We start from the raw sequence: 22,257 nt of genomic DNA on the forward strand, positions 1-22,257 counted from the left end.
GCTGACAACCTCCTCGGCTTTAAGAGGAAATACCAAGCCTCCCTGAAGGTGGAGACGTGACAGATGCCGACTGGCTTGCAAGTCCATATCCTCTCTTCCTTCACGCTCACCTACGCATGTGGAGCAGCGCGCTGTTATGAAAGAACGTTTGGCCTTTTCTGCTAAGTTGAAATCACCATTGCCGCCTGGAAAACAAAGAGGAGGAAGTTTTCTGTGTATCTTGCTCATATTGTCCCGCAATTCATTTGCAGGAAGTCAATCCAAAGAATCTTTTTACATACTAATTTTTCTATTTTCCACCTGGGTTTCATTATTTTTCTCATGTTCTTCCTGCAGCTTGGATCTCTCACTCCAGTCAGAACATTGCCGAAAGTTTTCTGAAACTATGATGTTGGGAAGAGCAGGTTCCTTCCGCCTGCCATCTCGTTTGTACCAAATTAGAGCAGCTTTTCAAAGGAAGTCTGGTTTTACCATTAAAAGTGGCAAAACTTCAAAGAATGTACTAACTTGCACGCAATTAACCGTGGAAGGGAAGTAATGCCCAAACGCACGCGTAGTCGCTGCAGCGAGCACCTCCTGCAAGGTTTGATTTGGGCATGGCTCCCGTGGGTTCAGAAGTGCTGGTCCCATCCTCATGGGCCACCACTGATGCGTCACTCCACAAAAAGGGTGCCCACGCTGCGGCTCACAGCCTCGTCTCCTGCACCTCTTCCTCCGTCTCCTCCTGCAAGGCAGTGATTTTAGGCCGAGGTTTGCGTTTGCTGGAGTTTCTGTGGTGTACCGGGAGTAGCTTAAGGCGGTCGGCGTGGCTGATGGCTTGCCTGAAGGAGCTCTTTTCATTCAGCAGCTTCTGAATGGATTCATACTGACGCATTTTATTGTCCTCGATTACCTGAAGAAACACATCACTCTGTTAGACAGGCAACGGTGGTGCTGGCAGAATTCAGTTGATGCAATTAACGGAGCCAAGAAGAGACATGAAGACAGAGATCTTCTTCTAGCAGGAAAAGTCTAGTTTACAGTTTGCAATTTCTAATTACAATCATAAAAATGGATGTTAAGATTTTAACATGTGGAACCTGGGGAGGAACAACCTCATGCACCAATATGAGTGAGGGGTAGACCTGCTGGAAAGCAGCCCTGAGGAGAAGGATCTTGGAATCCTAGTAGACAGTAAGTTAACCATGAGCCAGCAATGTGCCCTCGTTGCGAAGAAGGCCAATGGTATTCTGGGCTGCATTAAGAAAAGTGTGGCCAGTAGGTCGAGGGAGGTCATGCTCCCTCATGCTGTTGGGTTTGCCAGCTTCTCGCAACTTGATTTTTACCTCTGAGATTTTGTCAAAGTCTCCACGTACTGTGACACTTCCCCAGTCCTGCTAAATTGCCAGGCTAAGAAAGCGTTAACTGCAGAACACAGAGTTATATCAAGGCAGAGGGAGAAAGCTGCCAGGAAGGTGCCAGGCCTTCTTTGCTTTCTTCTTGCCAAACAAGGAAGCGCTCGCTGCTGGGCTGTGTTTGAAGGAGACAACAGGTTTGCCCTGTATGGCTGTGCCAGCCTCCCCTGTCAAGACAGCAGAGGCTCCTCCTCTGCCACTGCGATGCCAGCACGTGTTGGGTGAGTGGACAGGTCTGACTGCAGAGAGCTTTTAGGAGCTCCGGCGCTAACATGTTTTTCAGAGGGTGGGAAACCTGCTCCAGGCAGAGCGAGCACAGCGTGGGCTGCGGGCTGGCAGCAACACTCAAGCCCAGCACACGTATGGGAGCAGCACATCTGGAAGGACGTACGACCTGCCCGATAACTAACCTGCTTCCAGCTCAGACTGTGTTTCTCCTGCTGTGTTAATGCACGCAAGCAAATGCACATGGAAAACAATGTTCCACTCTGCTAAGCCAAGGGAGGTCCTCTCTTATGGAAGATTCAAGACAATACAGAGGAAGGAACCTAATTTTCAAAAGCAGTCATATAACTTGCCTTTTATTTCCTTTATTAACCATTTTTGTATAACAAAGGAAATACCTCACGACTTCAATACTTTTGTCACCTTAATTAAACAAGAAAGGAATACTCAAGTGGCTTGATGAAAGAAATCAGCAATTCTGACCATTAGATGTTTAGGAAACCCCTTAGGAAACCCCTCTGCCCCATGGAGCCTCCCATTGCTCACGAGCAAGTGCAGCTGTTCCTGCATTAAGTAATGGGAAAGCTCTGTGAGATGCTGGGAATTCTCTGGAGCTCCTCAGCCAATTGGCAATAAAAGGCACCTACATGAGCAGATGGATGACCTACACAACTGTCCTGCTTGGAAGAATGAGTCCAGCTCTCCCATGATGTGTCCCAGCTCATCTGAACCCAGGTGCCTACCACAGCTCGGGCGAAAGAGCAGACAGGAGCCTGCCGCTCTGCTGCACGGGACTAGGTTGCTCAGCTGCCCTGAAAGACCCCCATCGATCCAGCCAACTTCATCGATTCCGCTTGGTGCATTTTGCACACTCACTGAAATGTAATTAAACAACCGGACGTGAGACTAGGAGGAACGCTCACCAAAAATCGCTGGCACTCCAGCATCGCCTCCAGCCTGTGCTCCGATAGTATCACCGTGCAGTCGGCGAAGGCGTGCTTCAGGGTCTTCCTGATCACCTGGGAAGTTCTGAAAGGCAAACAAGCATCAGCATTTAGACTGCAGTGTTCATGCCAGTGCAGCCCATGACTTTACTGATGGTATTTAACAGCCCAGCTGTGTGTTGTAAAGCTCTCGTGCGTGGACACGAACACTCTGCAGTGTCTCAGCGTGCTGCATTTCTGCTGTGAAAGTGCCCGTCAGCCGTACAGCTACCGTCATAATGAGGCTTCCCCGATCCCCCCATGCAGAATTACTAACACATTACTGCAGTCAGGTTTAGTAACAGAACAGAGCAGTTACAGTAGGTCTCTTTTGGTGGGGCTGCCTCACTGATTTTTCTTATTTCATAGCAGAAGATAGAACAAGTGATCAAAACGTACACAGGGTCCAGGTGAGCACTTGGTTCATCCAGCAGCAAGATTTTAGCTTTGCTGAGAACTGACCGGGCAAGGCACATCAGCTGTTTGTGGCCGTGACTGAGGACGCAGCCTCCATCCACAAGAACAAAATCAAGCTGGCCTGGAAATTGCTCAATTACAGATTTCAGCCCAACCTGTCAGGAAGAAAAAGGAGAGGAAAAATTGATGAGATACATTTACTGCTGACTGTGGGTAGAGCAATTAATTAATTTCCTTGTCTTTCATTTCTGGCAGCAAAGAGAAAATATAAACAGATGAAAAAGAAAACCAGTCCTATAAAGACCACAAGCTAGTAGCTGAATGATATGAAAAGTGCTGAAATATTTGACTCTTACAACATACCAGGATTTATGTCAGGAATCTGAGAGCTAAGGGTTTGTTTGTTTGTCACATATGATGAGTTTTGGCGTTTTGACCAAAACTTTCCGAGTTAGCAGGCTAGAGAAAGGAATATATTCGGAAGTTTTTATCCAGCAGCAATGTACACCACTGGAAACATTTAGGAGTGTGATTTCTGAAGGGAAACCAGGCCTCTTTTGTTACTAGGGGGGGTAAAAAGAAATGACCAAAATTCACATGCTACATTACAGCAACAAAGAAGATAAACCAAGTCACCACAGTTGTTGGGTCTACGGCTCTGCTTTCACTGCCCCAAAGGTCTTGTGCACTTTGTTCATACTGATGGTGTCATGGGCTTCCCTCTAGCGCTGCTGACGACATGTTTAAAGGGGTGTCCATGCCAAGTGAAGCCCAGGAGATGTCTTCTGACTCTTTCTTCCAGGGCTCCTTTTTGCTCTCCTTAGGAGATGCATTTTGTACACCTCAAAGCAAAGCTTTGCATCTTCCACAGGTCCAAACCGACTGTGCTCCATGGTCTATGCAGCATTTACAGAGCAAGTTTTGTAAAATATGAGAACTAGGAAATCTATGTGAGTTGCATTGCTCCAAAAGAGGTTATAAAAATGAGATGCAACCCAAGTGGTTTATGAAGAGCTCTCGACCCAGATCTTTGAAATATTACTGATCTGCAATTCATTTTCATCCCAGGGCAAGAAAAAATGAAGTTCATCCTTTGTGTTTCCATTTTACATGAAGACTTTATTAAACTGGGCTATGTGGATAGATCTGTTGAGTTTCTGAAGAGTTCATGATATTATTTATCAGCAAATTAAGGCCACTGCTTTGTTCCCCACTTCTCTTTTTAATGCACATTGTGTCATAGCATCATAGAATCACAGAATCATAGAATCAGTCATAGAATCATAGAATGTGTTGGGCTAGAAGCGACTTTTAAGGGTCATTTAGTCCAACACCCCCACAGTGAGAAGGGACATCTTTAACTAGATTGGGTTTCTCAGAGCCCCATCAAGCCTGACCTTGAAAGTCTCCAGGGATGGAGCTTCCACCACCTCTCTGGGCAACCTGTGCTGGTGTTTCACTATCCTCATCGTAAAGAACTTTTTTTCTAACGTGTGATGTCCTTCAATGAAATTTTGAGGCCAACAGCTGGAAAAGGTGCTTTGTCCTTAAAACAGCACAAGGTCTGTCCATGTACCTGTAGGGACCGGGCAGCTGACTGCAAGAGTGAAACTTTGCCTCAGGGCTGACACCAGTCTGACAGGTTCAGGTGCTGAAATATGGCGGCGATAAAACATCTGAGAGACAGGGCCTTTCTCTGTGCAGCTGATCATGAGGAGCATGAGAAGTTGATACTTAACCCAGCAGGATCCTCTAAATCCTCAGCAGCCAACGTGAGTCAGGAATAAGCCAAACGTTAACTTTCTGTGCCCTGCTCCCCAAGTCACGCTGACTCATGCTCACTAACAAGCCAGATTTCAAGAGCACAAACTTTGTAAACAATCCAGTCACTCCTACTAAAAAGTATTACGGTTCTTTTTCTTTTCTATTTGCTTTGCTCTCTCACCCGTGCAATGAAAAACTCCGTATGACATACGAATTTGCCAAACTCCTTAATGGTGAACACTCCAAAATAATTATTTTTCACACCATTGTAAATGAAGTTTAGCTCTTTACACCCCAGGCTCAACTCCTACATGCAGTGAAAACATTCCTCAAAAGCAGAAGCAGAGCTTGACTTCTTGAAAAAAGAGGATGTTAAGCCACACTCCATTTCTTTCCCAGCCTCTGAGAAGCAGAGAAGCACGGCACTGAGCACCCTGCTGCCTCTGCCAGGACCAGCTGAAAAGCTCCTGTCACACCATTTAACCAAAAAAGTCCTGATGTTTTTATTTGACACTAAATTACTAACACAAAGTGCCTACTTTCCTCTTTTGCAAACATAGGGGAGAAATTTGATAAACCCAAAGCAGAGAGGGAGCAGAGTCAGAGTCAGCCTCCTTGGACTGGAAAGGATTACGTCCCATCCCGGGAAGCATTTTCTGACACTTGAGACCTGGTGTTATCTAACTACTGCAAGGGATTCAGCTCAGCATGGAAAGAGAACTGTAAAAATCTGGTCCCTAATCTTAAAAAAAAAAAAAATGTTGCTAAAACCTCAACATAGAATTAGAAGAAAATCTTCAGGTTCATAACATCTAATGTTTCATGATTCTTGTTCTCCATGAGCAGCTTGTGGCACGAGCAGTATTTAAGCCCAAATGGGGAGTCAGGGAGTGCTCCTTCTGAGCTGGCTTTACGTCGGCCTGAGAATCACAATAACTGAGGAAAGATTTGTCTAAGCTGAATAAAAATATGTCCTATTGTAATAACACCAGTCTTATTTCCAGGGCAGGCTACAGACATTTTTTTTTCCCTGGTCTCTAAAATGTTTGCTGGCAATTCTTACACATTTTTGTAGAAAAGTGCCTTGCAGAGATTTCATATATTTGCCAAAGCATTAAAATGAGAAAAGAGTACAGCCTGTTTTGCTGTATCAGCTTCCTCTGCTTTTTTTTTACTCACTTAGGATCACCCAGCAGAGCCAAACATAAAACCTCACCTACGCTAAGTCACTGCATGAGGAATCTAGACTGTGTTGTAGGGAAGTTTATCTTTTTTTCTTTTTTTTCTCTCTGACAAAGGCGCCTTTTTATTAGGTAATAAGGAAACATGGTTTATAGCATAGCATTATCTTTCCTCAGCACTTTTTTTTCTAAGACTCTATATAAATGTAACATATAATAATCATTTGACCTACACTGCACTCTGCTGTAACCACTTCACCAGAGGAAAACAAACAACACTGAACAGTTTTACCTCCTCTGCAACTTTCCATATTTCTTCATCATTCCACTGCCCGTAAGGATCCAAATTCATCCGAAAAGTTCCAGAAAATATGAACACTTTCTACGAGAAAGAAGATATAAAGACACAGGTAGATAGGTGCTCTGAAACATTGTGTAAAGCATTGTAAATTGTAAAGAATACAGAGAAAGAATAATCTGTCATCGTAACCAGAAAGAGCTTGTTGCAGGTTCTTAAAAATATTGAAAATCAACTTTTGGAAAAAAAAGTTATTTTAAAAATCCTTATGTTTAGTTTTTGGCACTTGTCTTAATAAAAACTTACCCAAACTTATCTGAAAAGCAGTAAAAATCACATTTCAGCAGTTTTCAGGATAAAAGTTTCCCTGTATTTCCATTTTGGAATAAACTTTTTAAAAATGACTTTTGATTCTTTATTGTGTGAAACATTGAAACAAAAAAAAAAGGCCACTGACCCATAGCATGTGTTCCCACGATTTTGTGGGAGACAAAAATCCTCCTGGGCATTTTTCAGTATTCAGGGACAGTGTTCTAAGTGGGTTTTCATCAATGATTTTTCTAATTGTAGCTAAATACATATTACTATCATTCTGTAACCTGACATTTCACCATTTCTTGTCAGTTTAGGCAAGCAGATGTAAGTGAACATCCCCCAGGTACACGGTTTGTAGTTCAAAAAGCAACGACTCAGACAAAAATTAAATATTTGTTTAATGTCTTTTTACATGGGGTGGGTGTGCCAGATTCTGGTGGAAATTAGGTTCTTCAAGGGACACTGAGGTTGTGCAACATTTCTCACAAGATAAAATCCAAGCTGTTGCTTTCTATGCTGGGAGGAACACCTGCTGCTCGCAGCAGGGAGAACTTGCTCTCAAAGAATGTAAGTGCCTTGTTAAGAAACATTACCATTTGCTTGCTCTTTCCTTGTACACACAGAACAAATGCAAAGAGGATGGAGTTGAGAGAATTATTTTCTTCTCTTTTGTCTTCCTAAAGAAAATATTTATTTCTCAAAAAACATGTTGAAATGCCAGCAGCTGACAGCCACATAATTTCTTGGAGTCCTGGTAGTCAAACGCTACCGAAAGCCGTGAAGGACTAGCTGTACCAGCACAAAAATGGCTGAGAGAATGTATATAGCAAGTACTTTCCCAGAGTTTGTCCAGTCAACCACAATTTCCATTTGACCTAACCTGGGAACTTGGCATTCTTTCATCAGATTTCAAAGTGATTTATACATGCATTTACATTAATCACTTAATGATAATTAATAGAAGTTCAAGTGTGGCAGAGGAAAATAAATTACATTAGTTAATTTGCTCTATTAAGATACAGAAGCCATTGCCTATAACTTATTCGGTGTAAGAGAGAAGGAAGTATCTGATTCTAGAGACCAGAGGAGAAAAGCAGCTGCACCGTGGTGCCCTGCAGTCAGTGGGGTAGATTTAAGCATGGTGATACCTTCGCCGAGCTGCCAGCAACGCACCGACTGAGTCGCAGCGGCTAAAAGGTATCGAAGCACTTTTGGTAGAGCCTAGGGGACAAAGCAGACTCCTTCCTCCGTAATCATGGATTGTTAATAACAATGAACGCTTCGTGGAAGCAGAGCGCAGCCCTTTTCCCACGTTCCACGCCGGGTAGGTGGCGTGACCGGGGCGATATATTTGCGGCAGGATTAGATTCTTCCAAGTAGTGGGTGCGGTGGAAATAATAACACTGTGGAAATAGTGTCAGACGTGGGTTTGTTCGCACTTTGAACGCCATACATTTAACTAATGGAATAGGTATTTTCATTTCTCGGTGGTAAAGAATAGTTAACTGAACAAACCAGTTTTAAAGAAGATAGGGCTGAATAACATTCCTACTCAAGTGCAGCAGTCAGAGAAATAGAGACCTAAATTCTTCAGAAGCTGCTCTTATTCCTAATAACTGTGCTTTCAAGAAGCAGGGCACTAAAAGCAAGCTATTCCCAAAAGCATTTTTTTCTTCCACAAGGTAAATATTTCATTGTCCTGAATTCTGGTACCTCTCTCTCCATTTCAACACCTCCTTCCTCCCAGCTCATTAGAAACCACACAAGGTTCACTTCAGTAAATATCAGGTGTCACGTGGGCAGTCTGGAGTCCACTTCAAAAGAAGCAGAAAAAAAAACCACCCCAAAATTCTTAAAAGCTAGAAATCTAAAGAGAAAAACACCAAAAGTGAATCCCATGGACTTATGTGTTTTTTATAAGTGGAAGAAGTAGAAATAAAGAGAGCATTGGAAGGGGGAAAGGGATGGCTGGGGAGACTGGCACCAAATTTGGAACCATTTCCTTGTTGGTCACTTGTTCAGATTCATCCAGGATGATATTGGGTGTGATCATACAACAAATAATTTCTCAGATCCAACGTTCACCCACAAGTAAAACACAAGCAAAACACTCAGAAATATAAATATGGTCATGTTTATGTTCTGCCCACCCCAAATACTGTAAATCAACCCCTCTGAAGGGCGTTAATCCCCCATCAGTGGCTAGAACCTCTGCATATTGGTTATGGTGTGGGATACACCCAGCTTGTGGCAACAAGCTTCTTAAGTGATTTGTTATGTGGATAACCAAGACCGTGGAGTAGTTAAGCAAATGCACACAGAAGAGTGAAAGATCAGCTGACAAGAGGCTGCTAAGGAGTGAGAGTAGCCTGGCTGTGAGCAGCTGCTCTTACAACGAAAGACAAGCCATGTGCCGATCCTCTGCGAGACCCGTGGACACTTGTTCCCCTACGCCCAAGGGCTGGAGAGCAAATGCAGCATTAGCTGGAACCAGACACGAGCTCCAGGCACAGAGAAGTCAGAGTAATGACAAGATGACCTCCATCTAGCCTCCTCTGCTTCGTCTGTAATAATATCATCACGAAAGACAAGAAAATTGCTGTGTGGATACTTTAGTGTTAGATGCAGAGTCAGAAGTTTTGTTTTCAGAAGTGTCCTTTAGGGACTATACATTGACATTAAAATATTTACAGACAAGAATAAGAGCATGGGACCAATAAAGACCTGCAAGTTTTTTGGGACCAGTTCTGTAACGTTCTCCTCTGAAGATGCTAAAATCTCTGCCTCCTACAGAACTTACTGGTAAACTGAGTGCTGTGCTCCTGGCAACACTGAACCCATGACCATTGAATCATGGAATCATGGAATCATAGAACCACAGAACATGCGCAATGAGAATCGACATTTAAAGGTCATCTAGTCCAACCTCCTGCAATGAGCAGGGACATCTTTAACTAGATCAGGCTGCTCAGAGCCCCATCAAGCCTGACCTTGGGTGCCTCCAGGGATTGGGTCTCCACCACCTCTGGGCAGCCTGTTCCAGTGTTTCATCATCCTCATTGTAACGAACTTCTTCCTACATTTAATCTAAATCTATTCTGCTCTAGTTTAAAACCATTGTCCCTTGTCCTATCACTACACGCCCTTGTAAGCAGTCCCTCCCCTTTCCTGTAGCCCCCTTCAGGTACTGGAAGGCCGCTACAAGGTCTCCCCATAGCCTTCTCCAGACTGAACAACACCAACTCTCTCAGCCTGTCTTCATAGGGGTGGTGCTCCAGCCCTTTTATCATTTTTGTGGCCCTTCTCTGGACGCACTCCAGAGGGTCTATATCCCTCTTGTGTTGGGCACTTTAGAGCTAGACTCAGCACTCCAGGTGAGGTCTCACCAGAGCAGAGCAGAGGGGCAGAATCACCTCTCTGGACCTGCTGGCTGCACTTCTGATGCTGCGAGTGTGCACGGTTGGCTCATGTCAACCTATATACTGCCCTAAATGAGCGTGTGGAGTTGTTAATTCATGTCCCCAGGTGCTCTGCGCATGGGTCTGGTGCAGCAGACGCTCCCCAATATGGTGATGCTGCCTTGTCTTGAGACCCCGTAGGAACTCAGCCTCTGTAGGACCCTCTGTGGGACCACCTCTGGGGAGCAGCGCTGCCTGGAAGGCCGCCCCATGCAGCCCAGCACACTGCCCAGAGGCTTCCCCGGTGACCTCCAGAAGTGAACAGCCCTGAAGGGTATGAGAGGCAATGAAAGAGTGCTGGAGGCAGGCGGACAGGAAAACAAATGGATGTAGCAAACAAAGGGAGACAGCTAACAAAAAATTGGAACTACAAAGGTAGAAGTTGTGAAATTTGACTTCTAAAGTAAAATAAAGGAGGAAAAGTTTTTTGGTGTTTTTTTGGTCAACTGGCAGTCCCACAAACTATAGTAATCTCATTCTCTATTCTAAGCTTGATTTTAACTCTGTAGGGAGTATTTCCGCATAGAAAATGGTGTGAGATCTGTTATGATGCAGTGCAATAGCATTCAAGAAGACACCAGAAATCATGTCCCTCCTTTGAGCTAGCAGCACCCTATGGGTCTCAGGTTACTCCTCATTTACTTTAATGCAAAATTGGCTGCAGGTCTCCTGTTCTTAATTCAAAGCCAAATTTCTGAAGGCATCTTCTTAATTTGATTCCATTAAATGCTTCAGGTTGTAATCTGCATGAGGACCTGCACACAAAAGTTCTTCAGTGTGTCGAAACCAGATGCATGCCCTCACCCTGGAAACACGGTGGGGAAACTGTTGCAGAAGAAGCATCAGAAAGGACTGCCCAGAAAGAGGGGATGGAGGGCTGCAACTGTACCTGAAGCAGCCTGTTATCACTGGTGTAATTGCTTTGCATGAGAATGACAAACATCCTGTAGCGCTGTGGTCAGGCTGTGCCTCAGCAACACAGGCGTGTGAGGAGCTACAGGAAGGAACTTCCTTGTGGGTGCTCCAGGAAACATGTTTTATATGATTTACCCCTTCACACCACTGCAGTGTGCTGACAGCTGGATATGAGATACTGACAGGAAGGTTTTCGCCTTTGCTGCGGCTCAGAGTGATCCCTGACCCCTGCCAGGCCAACCCAGCATCCAGCATCGCCCACATGGAGCAAATGGCAGTTTGTACTATGCAGGAAAGGTTACCATGGAGGAAAAGCACTTCTTTTCTCCTAAATTGGGAAATTGAGGGATAAGGAAGAGATGGAGAGAGTTTTGCTGCAGGACAGCTTCCCAGGAAAGGAAAGGCAACACTTTTTTTCCCCATTTTGAAGCCATAGGTGAGCAGTGAAAAAAGGCTCCCTTTGTTCTGCTGGGAAAAGCAAGGTAGCATATGCAGTTTCTTTCCCCTGATGGGAAAGTGCTAGTGAAATCTTCATTTTGTTCTGAATGTGGGAACTTTTGAGGCATAATGTGCAGTTCTTTGGCAAGGCTTTGGGACAGGAACTGTGAGCTGAAGCATGCAAACAGGCTGGCAACTCTCATGACCTTACAGAGAATGGAGGGCTGGGATTTTTTGGCACTGATCCATGTATGAGGAACTTCCAAACTGCACTAAATGTGTAATTTTAACAATGAACTAATAATGCACCTCACTAGCAGAAAGGCAAGAAACACTGCTCATGTAATAAATGTCTGTCTCATTTTGCTGATGGCTGCAGAACGATGTTTTCTATAGCATTAGTGACTCTACAGTGAGTACTCAGCTATAAGAATTATTAATAATATTTTTCACTGGAATAATGAGGCTCCTTGTTACCAAGCATTCAGTTTTGTCCTCAGTCCATGAGTTCCCAAGGACGGCTTGGGAAGAAGGAAAGCAGAAACCCTGCTGGGCAACCACATCCCAAAGGAAGAAAGGGCTGGAAGCAAAAGGATGACACAGGGAAGCACCTTCCAATACAGAAAGTTATACTTGGCCATGCAGGAAGATTTTGCAGTGGAGACATAACTGCTCAAGTTATGCTCCTTCATCCTATACAGTCGTCCTTTGGAGAACGTACCTGTCCTCCAAACTAAATAGATACAATTGCATTTGCAGTGCACTGCAGAGCTGCCTCGAGCTGAAGGGGTGACCTTTTCCCATGTTTGCAAGCAATGATAGTGCTGCAGAACAGAACCAGCAATAATAAAGAAATAAAAGTTTACAGGAATAGATAGATGTAAAAATGTTGAAGAGAGGACAGAAAGGATGATGAAGCTATCAAAGGGCAGCTTGCCATGCAAGCCTCAGCTCAGCAGGCAGTGTGTGACCAACCAGGCTGTTGGTAGAGCTCAGGTAAGAAATGAATCCAACCAGCAAACTCACTGCTCAAGTCAGGAGTCTTGAGTCAAGAGACCCAGCTGGTCTCTTGGTTCTGGTTTGTTCAGGGCGTAACTTGGCAGTGAAGAAAAGGTCTGTTCTGGTGTGCTAAAGAATTTCTGCCTTTGAAGAAATTTCAGAGCCTGATTGTGGAAATGCACAGAGGAGAGAGTTGTGCCTTCTTTGCAGGCTGACTTTAAATAAATGCCACTCAGGCCACTGTGGGATAACATTTTTGAAACGTAAGTCATCACAACTCAAAAATGATCATTAACTGGAAAAAGTCAATTTTCAGTCCCTCATATGTTTGCAAAATCAAAGCCATTGTGTTTCCAGTACAAGCATTTCAGCATCTTTTAACAGCTACCAAAGCCAAAATAGTGCCCTCAGGAACACCTCGGTCAGAGTTAAAACCCACCTTCATGACACTAAAAGAGAACAGGAGTGATTCCAGCCACTGAGTGACAGTTGTATTCATGACTTCACTAAAATTAGTTTGGTTCGCTGTACTGTGGTAGAAAGCAGAATTTAGACTACATACAGAGGGTGAATGTGAAGACAGACCTCTGCTTTGCTATGTTTGTTATGGAAAAGAAAACCACTGTTTTGGAAATGTAAACCTGACATATATTTTATTTAAACCATCTGGCTGTCCCAGTGTCTTTCCAACTACTTCAAAATGCCTCAGGTAGTCAGTGCACAATAGCTTTATACCACACATATTGTTACTGAAGCTCATCAGCCTTCTAAGACAGTAACCATATTTCAAAGACAGCAGAGTGAGAACCTGGGAACAAACCAATATGCATAGAAAGCAGCTGGCATCAACTTTACAGTGAGGATGAGGGAAATAACACACTATGAGGTTTGCAGCTGACAGTCAAAAGGAGATCCTTGGTCACCCTGGTTGGTCCACTCCTTGTGGGCATGTTAAGAATTGGGTCAACCAGGGTGACCAAGGATCAAGTCATACTTCTCAGTCTCTGGGGCTAGTAGGTACCCCTCAAGGATGGATAAAAGTGGGACAGACTGCATGGGCCCTCACAGGCTGGCAGGCTGATCTGCAGCTGGTGTCCCTCTGCCTCCCGAAACCACAAGTGACTCATTGCTAAGATTGCAGTCAATTACTACAGAACTAATCCATCACACTCACAAGATTAAAGGAATGAACACTGTTATGGTGTATGTATGGTAGCTAAAGAACTATACACTGTAGCTTTCAAAGAAGAGAAGGCAAATACATGTTATTCCTATATCAGTGTTGTTGGAAAGGACTGACAGCTTTCAACAACAAAAATACAAAACATGGCATTAAAATTATGCAGTTCATTCCATCAGTTGTCATTTCTACATTTACTGCATGCGGCTAATAATGTTGATTTTTGAGACAGATAATCCAGAGCTGTAACTAATATAGAACACTGGTCTAGTGGCAGAGACATTGGCAAGGGACTCACAAGCCCTAGGTTTAATTCTTTGCTCCTCTTTAGATTACTTTTCTTGTTCCAGTTATTTGAGAGCATTAGGGTGCCTCAGCCCATGAGAGGAACTGCTTCCTCTTTCAGGTCTGAAATGGCATTTCTTCCCATATGCCAGGACTGCTGCAAGCATCAATAACATGAATTGTTCCCTTATACATGCACCACGACATGGTAACAAGAAGTGACAGCTAAAAAAAAAAGCAGTAAGCCCAAGTTTTGGGATCAGCTAACGGTATAGTAAAACATGAGAAAAGCAGTAATTCTACTAGCCTGTCAGGCAATGCATAGTATCACACATTAACCATAATACGTGATATGGGGTTTAAAAAATGGTAGCTGAGAACACTACTGACTGTATTTTTTTCCTCAGGAGGTACTATCTTATTCTGAATCAACACGCAGGGACAAGCAGGCTACAAACACTTCTGTTTGAGCGTGCTGTACCTTCCCATTTCTAGAGGAGTTCTTGTGTCAGTGGCATAGAAACCCTCAAAAAATAGTTTGCTGTGAATCATTCCATCCATCCATCCATCCATCCATCCATCCATCCATCCATCCATCCATCCCACTCTCCTTTTAACAAAATCTTTGCGCTTTGGTTCTGTTTCTCAGCTTGAAGGTAACTGTGCACATATGGATATAGAACCAACAAAAATAAAGGCACAGAAATCTACAATTGAGATTCTACCTGAGGAATCACTCCAAATGCCTTTCTCCATTGCTGCACGCTGACTGTGTTCCAGGAGACTCCATCAATCTGGATATCACCTTCTGTATCCAGCAGTCTTAAAAATGCAAAAAGTAAGGTGCTTTTTCCTGAACCAGTTCTTCCTAAAAGGCCCACCTGCAACGCAAATCATAAACACAAATATTTAGTACTGCTTATTAACCACATATTAACCACACACCAAGGCAGAAATACTTGGGAGATCTCAGCAGTGGATAACAATCCAAATGGATCTCAATGGGATGGTAAATGTTGTCCATTTGGGAACAATAAAAGCCTACAGCAAGGGATGAACAAAATACTGGGCCAGAATGGTTAGAATTAACTGAGACAAAAAAATCTCTTAGCCTATCCTTAGCTGAAGAACAGAAATCTGCTTATATTATCTCGTACTGATTACTCCAGCTCTTTGTTCCTTTCTCCTTTCATTTGAATGAAGCCTTCTTCAGCAAAACCTCAGAGAGCAGACAAAAACCAAGTAGAGAGTGCACTTGACTCACATTAGTAAGCTATTGAAAACAAGGGACCTAACTCTGATCAGACCAAGAATTTGGGCCTGAAGCAGTGGCCATAGAACACACCATGCTGGAGGTACTGCATTTTCCAACAGCTGGGTTTTACACAGATAATGATGTCCTGTCTGAGTGTGAGCTGCTTTCGTAGGGTGACGAGTGAAGATGAAGGAGATTCTTCCTGCTGTCTGGCATCCTCTCCGTAACAGTGCCTCAGGCCTCTGAACCAGATGAGCAGTCTGTGCTGTGCTGAGTCTATTGATTGGGTAGATATGTATTCTAATCTACAAAAAGTGCGTGAGGGATGACCCACGGTACTACAGACCTCTTAGTGTAACCTAAGTTCCCAGAAAAATTATGGAGAAGATTGTACCGTGTGCTGTTGAGAGGCATTTAAAGAATAAAGCAATCATCAGCCAAAGATGTCGTGGGTTCACAAAGGGAAGGTGCTGTTTAACTAACTTGATATTCTTCTGTGATAAGGTCATCCTCCTAATGGATGAAGTGAAGGCGGTGGATGCAGTTTTTCTGCATCTTAGTAAGGCTTCTGATACTGTCCCTCACAGCATCCTTCTGGGTAATGATTAATGGGGTGAAATTTAACAAGTAGAAATGCCAGATTTGCACCTAGGACAGAGTAATGCTGGGCATAAGTACAAATTGGGAGAGGAGTGGCTGACGAGCAGCCCTGCAGAAAGGGATCTGAGGGTAAAGGTGAAGAGCAGCTCCGTACGAGCCAGCCGTGTGCCCCGGCAGCCAAGAGGGCAAACCCCATCCCGGGGTGCATCAAACACAGCGTGACCTGCCGGGCAAGAGCTGACTGTCCCGCTGCAGTCAGCCCTGGTGCAGCCTCACCTCGAGTACCACGTGCAGTTCTGGGCCCCACAAGTTAAAAAGGGTGTGAAGGTCCAGAGGAAGGCAACAAAGCTGGTGAGAGGGTGGGAAGGAATGGCCTGTGAGGAGCAGCTGAGGACTTTGGGCTAATCGAGGTTGAAGCAAAGGAGGCTGAGAGGAGACCTCGTTGCTCTCTACAGCTCCCTGAGGAGGGGAAGTGGAAAGGGAGGTGCTGGTCTCCTCTCCCTGGTACCCAGTGATAGGATGTGTGGGAATGGTTCAAAGCTGTGTCAGGGGAGGTTTAGTCTGGACATTAGGAAGCATTTCTCTACCGAGAGGGTGATCAGACACTGGAACAGGCTTCCTGGAGAGGCATTCGATGCTCCAAGTCTGTCAGTGTTTTAGAGGCATCTGGGCAATGCCCTTAATAACATGCTTTAACTTAGCTCTGAATTAGTCCGGCAGTTGTCTAGACAAACGTTGTAGGTCCCTTCCAAATAAAATAGTTCTATTCTATTCTATTCTATTCTATTCTATCCCTTCAGCAGAGGAGAATTTTCTCCTCTCCTGCTTGCTTTACATGTGCTTTCCTATGGGGCAGATACAAATCCTTTCCAGTTTTAGGAGCATGCTCCAATTCTGGAAATGCTACTTCTGAGACCAGGGTTAATCACCAAGATTGGATTGAGTTCCCAAATTATAGTCACTGAAAATAAGATAAATGTTTTAATTGCTCTCCACCCTCTCTATACAAGAGTATCTTCCATCTTCCATACTCTATTGCTTCAAGGGATTTTCCAGGAAGTAAATCCATGAGACTGCAGCAGCACCTGCACCTTCACACTCCACAAATCACAGCTGCCTGTCTTCCAAAGGCAGAGCAGTTTCACAATGGTGCTACAGGAAGTCAGATCCCTAGTTTCAAAATTTTTATATTCTCAAACTTAGCAGATGAAATATTCAGTTCACGTAAACCAAAATATGCAACCTGGCATAGACTGGTGCTATCCAAATTAGAAGCAGTGAGCTGTCTCATGGCAAGGTCAGTGAGCTGTCACTGAACCTATTTTCTCATCTATATAGGAGAGTTAATATCTCCTCTTCATCCATACGGCTCCAGCTCAGAAAACTGCACGAGCCTTTCTTCACACCCCACTGAGGACAGTCCTCCACCATGAACATAAAGCAAAGTGTTAAACATCTGCCTAATTGTTGCATTGAAAATAAAGCTCTTTCTTGAACACAGCCCTGAACATGCATGAAAATTAACTACAAGTTTGTGAACCTTCTGAAGAATAGAGCTGTTTCTGATTTGTTATATAATAATTCGGGGCAGTGTAGAGCCTTCATCGAAGGGGCGAAACAGCACCTCCACCCTCCGGCCTCCAGAGCCAGTGGTGCGTTACGCTTGGCACCGCAGCTGGTATTCTTTCGTGCCCTGCTCCACTTGGGTCAGGCTGCCCCCAGCACCTGCACTCGCCAGCAAGATTCCCTCTGCCCAGGAGGAAAAGGCACAGGAATACTACCTGGGGAACTGCTGCATACATATTTTATCAATATATTTTTCTCCTCATATCCAGCAAACTTCCCCACTGGGTTTCACTGAGGTGGTTAATAGCCTCAAGATTTTTAGGGTAACTGAGGCAGACTTTCCTCACCCTTTTTTTTTTTTGTAGCCAATAATCCTACAGATGAGCTCCTTTTCAGAAGAGATATAAGACATTTTCTGTTCTTCAGGTGTTTAAGATGATTCCATGGTTTATGACAACTTCATTTACAAAACCTTACTGAACTCAACCTACTCTTTAGCCAATGAAGAGATTTATAATGACATTTCTACAGTTAAGTCTAACAGAAGTCAGATCAAACAGAACAAAACAGTGTCTCACCCTCTGCCCCGAACTTATCGAAAAGGAAATGTTTTCTAACACAGCAGCTCCTCCTTCATCATATTTGGCCGTAAGGTCCTTCACAGTCATTTGGCCCCCAGATGGCCAGCTCTTCTTTTCCTTCGCATGCCTGTTTTCAATTACAAGGGCATCTGAAAGCTGGTTATACTTCTGTGGCTTCATGTTTTTCGTCTCTTCTGTTGGCATGTCGATGAATTTAAATATTCGCCCAACAGACCGCATCTACAAATACGAACATATAGTATTCTAGCTGTAATTAACACTGATCTATCAAAACAAATGAAATCATTCTTAATTCCTAGCCAGAACAGTGAGTCTCTTTTCTGTGTAAGTCATACCATGATGTAATTTTCAAAGGTAGGATACTTACGTAGAGCTCTCGATTCTATTGCCCTTGTACTAAGATTGGTCCAACATGTGGTTCCACTTGCTTCCACTTTTTAAATGGACACAATTATTCTTTCTACCTTTAAAAATGTATTTTGAAAAGCACAGATGACCTGTATTTATGAAAATAAAGTATGATAATGAAGGTAATCTTGGAGTCTTCAACTCCTTCCTTGTGCAGCAAGTTGACCAACCAAAAAAAAAAATTCCCTGAATTATGATTGATCTCTAAAGATCAGCAGACTGTGTGGAATTTGACAGATGAAAAGCAGTAGCATCAAGTAAAGAGGAAAAATCACGAAACATTAACATCTGAGTATTTTTGAGAAATTATCTATAGATTTTACAAAAAAAAATAGCAGCAGGTTCCATGATAATTAATTTTATATCTGTAATTATATAAAGTTAGGTGAAATAATCAAGTCCAGTAGTTCATGAACTTCAGACAGAAGTTACTTACACCAGTCCTGAGCATGGGACTAGAAGGTATCCTCTTGATCTTTTTTTTTTTTTTTAATAGGTCAAGGGTCAATTAATAAATAGTTAATTCATCTCCTTCACCAGAACTTCACTGCTTGGGTGGTCAGAAAACATATTTTAAGTATATTTTTTCTTGTAAATTTATTAATTTTTAATTCTAAATAGTTCTTTTTCCCAGCTGCTTTCCCCATTAATTTATGGAGGGCTACATTAGATCACACCACTTTTTGCTTTCCAGGACTAAAGAAAATCCAGATTTAAGCCTCTTTCTTAACACATGCTCTCCTTCTTCAAACACCCCAGCTCAAATTAATCTTTCCCACCTGACCAGAATGTGCATCGTATTTTGGATGATGTTTCACAAGGACATTGTACAAAAGCATTGACACTTTCCTATCTGTATTAGGAATGTCTCAGTTAACACATCCTAGGCTCATACACTCTTTTCTTCCCAGTCACATCTTACAGTCACTCTTTGATGAAGCAATGATCAACCAAGCTTTCACACATCTTAGCCATTTCAAACCAAGAGATCCGTACTTCCAACAGAACTTATTCTTAGCAGTCCCTCAATTCAAGCCTTTGCACTTCGGTTACTGAAGTCTATTTTATATCTGCCATTTCAGGTCACCTAATACCTTTCAACTCCTAGCATCCTTCACGCTAACACTGCATTTCAGCTTTGTGCCTTTGGCAAATTTCTTCAGCTCAAGTTGTTGTTTTTTCTGCTTTGCTGAGAGCATTAAAAAAAGATTAAAACAAGCTCAGTCACAAATCTAATCTTTCTTGAGTAGCCTCCCTAATACTTCCAGCTTAATGCCATTTCCTTTCTGTCCAACTCATTAACTAGTTTACAGTTCTTGTAATAATCCTGATCTCCTTCATTTATATAGTTTATGAAACAGAGCCACAGCCAGTGCTTTCCTGAAGATAAATGAGATCTACGACATTACTTTTGTCTGGAAAGTAAATCAGGGAACACAGTCATCAGGTTAGTCTGCTGCAACCTTAATGTCAGTAAACCTCAGTGAATTTACTCTGTAAGTACTGCATCTTTAATCACTTCTTCAAAACACTTTCTAAAGACTGCTGCCATCAGACTCACAAAGTGTTAGTGGCATCAGTGACTTATCATTTCTCCTTCTTAATCAAAAGTGATGGTTGTTATTCTGTCACCACCACTGCGAGCTTGGTGGATTCAACTGAAGTGGCTCTTACTGGGTCTTGTGCTTCGTAGCCAGTCCTTCCTGAACCTTAGGATGGAAGATCTGGTCCCATCTGCTCTGGCACCGTTCCAACCAGGTTTCACATGTTTAACTGAAATGTCCAGCTGCAGAATCCAATCACACTTAGTTGAAGACTCTGATTTTAGATGGACTGACTCACGGGTGGTGTGTGCACCTCCATGAACCATACTCGAGGTTTAAGGGACCAGGATTCTAATACAGGAACTCAGTTACATGCCTACAGCTAGGCTAGTTTTTGTATATAATTTCTGCCTTCTGCTCCATTTTCAACTCCCCAGATTAAACACTGCCCTTTTACTGAGAACTGAGATCAAGTATTTATCCAGAATTTGGGCTGTTCGCAAGTCTGTTATTTTGTCGAGTCTCTCTTCTCTGTCTCCTTTTGACCTTCAATGCATAGTTTGATTCGGTTCTGCAAAGGCTGTAATTTCTATCATACTTTGAGAGAATGTTGTTCACGCTGGTATTCCTAGAGTCTCCAAAATTTTATATTGTTTTTTTCTGTTTTTTAGGAAACAAATTTCAGTCTCTTACTTCAAGAAGACATGACTTAATTTTGTGTTCAGGCTCCTAAGGGCCTGAGTCCAACTAACTTAATTAACTAGTTTCCTCATTTTACTAAAATTTGTGCTTGTAAAGAACAAGAGCAAACTATAAGAAAGTGCCACTTCTTATTGGTCAGAAATCATTTAGCAAAATAAATTAATAAATAGATAGATGCCTGCATAACTACTGCATCCAGGAATGTCTGGGCCTTATTAGCATTTCTTCTCTAATCTGTATTCCCAGTAATATATCTCTCTTTAGGGGCACTATGGAAAACCCTTTGTACATCTTTGGCCTTGTTTAACTGCCTTTGTATTCCTTCTGTAAAGTGATTCTACTTGATGTATTACCATTCCTTCCTGCTCTTCGATCCAGACTGAAATATTGTTCGGTGGATTTTCCATGTGGAAGCAAATTAAATACAATGCAAGGAAATACTGGGATCATAGCTTACATCTCAGCATCTTGAAACACAGTTGTGACAGCAGCTTTGAAAAGCTTGCTAATGCCCAAGCCTATTGCTTTCAATTTCCATCTCAATCACTGTGCAAGATGTTCCATCTTGCATGGTCATCATCATGTTGATATATGAATGTAATATCATTTCTGTGACAGAGCCTTGGATCAAACTGACAATATTCTTCCTGTCTGACTGTCTATAGTAAACCGGATGAGTACGATGCATTTATTTTAATTAGTGTTCGGTGGTAAATTTGTTTCCAGAAATCTTATATTTACAGAAATATTGCCACTTCTGAAATGAAGGTCTTTCTTGGCTTTGCCACAAGCTGTTAACGTTTGTACAGGCAGGGTTTCCATATAATTGTGCAAGAGATCCTACCATGACACACTGGCTAAAATCTGCTATGAAGCCAGCTGGACATATATCCTTTCCTTACAGCAGAAAATTTCCTCTCTAAGTCCCAGCTTTCCTGATAGATTTATCAGTCACATCACCAACGAAGATATTTTAGACAGCTTAATACTTTAAATCAATTCAAAAGGATGCTTTCCTGGTTCTGTAATTTGAATTTTGATTGAGATCTGGGCAGAGTGCAACATCAATGTCAACAACATTTTACAAAGATATCCATTCTTCCTTTCACAGGTAGAAATCCGTCATTCATAATGACAGGCATAGTGTAGGTGACAGTACGTTTCTTACTCATTATTCCCATCAGAAATGTGCCTGCTATATTCACATTCTTTAACTAATGCTACAGAATAAAGTATATTTACTACTTCCATCTAAAAATGTCTAGAGCATAATACACTATTTTTAGTCTTGTCTAATTGTTTTACTGAGATTTTAATAACATTGCAAATTCTTTAATTTACTTTCTCATTAATATCACTTAAACTCTTTTTTAATGTTGAAGGAGAATTCATAATATAATTATGTAATGTATAGTTCCAGAAAGTGGAAGAAGTAATTCTTTTACATCTAATACAATTAGTTTCATCAGGCCCTATGTTCTCTTCTGTTATGAAGACAGCAGTTGCCCTCTCCAGACCAGACACGAAGAGTATTCACACCACCTCCTCAAAAACGTTGTCTGGAAGGCGTGGTGTGCAACTGAGAGATCCTATGAAGGATTGACCCAATGGCTCATGTTGTAAAAAATCCTATGCATTAAGTCACTGCAAAATCTGGGCCAATGCAGGCGTACCATACGGTTTTACTGAGGTTTCACATCCTCTGCTGTTACATTTTAGGTGCACTTG

General features: G+C 42.7%; 1 protein-coding gene across 1 annotated transcript in view; it reads right to left on the reverse strand.

The window, feature by feature from the left end:
- Positions 1 to 685: 685 nt before the first annotated feature.
- LOC104274937 (cystic fibrosis transmembrane conductance regulator-like) overlaps positions 686 to 22,257 on the reverse strand; it is a gene marked incomplete at its 5' end in the record, with an annotated part of 35,793 nt that continues 14,221 nt past the window's right edge. The window contains 6 exons of the mRNA XM_009870732.1: positions 686 to 892; positions 2,543 to 2,648; positions 3,002 to 3,174; positions 6,257 to 6,346; positions 14,578 to 14,733; positions 17,852 to 18,094. Of these exons, the coding sequence (XP_009869034.1) occupies positions 686 to 892; positions 2,543 to 2,648; positions 3,002 to 3,174; positions 6,257 to 6,346; positions 14,578 to 14,733; positions 17,852 to 18,094 (975 nt within the window). The remainder of the gene's footprint in view (positions 893 to 2,542; positions 2,649 to 3,001; positions 3,175 to 6,256; positions 6,347 to 14,577; positions 14,734 to 17,851; positions 18,095 to 22,257) is intronic.

Source organism: Apaloderma vittatum, unplaced genomic scaffold (genome assembly GCF_000703405.1).
Source record: "Apaloderma vittatum isolate BGI_N311 unplaced genomic scaffold, ASM70340v1 scaffold6, whole genome shotgun sequence".
Classification (NCBI taxonomy): domain Eukaryota; kingdom Metazoa; phylum Chordata; class Aves; order Trogoniformes; family Trogonidae; genus Apaloderma; species Apaloderma vittatum.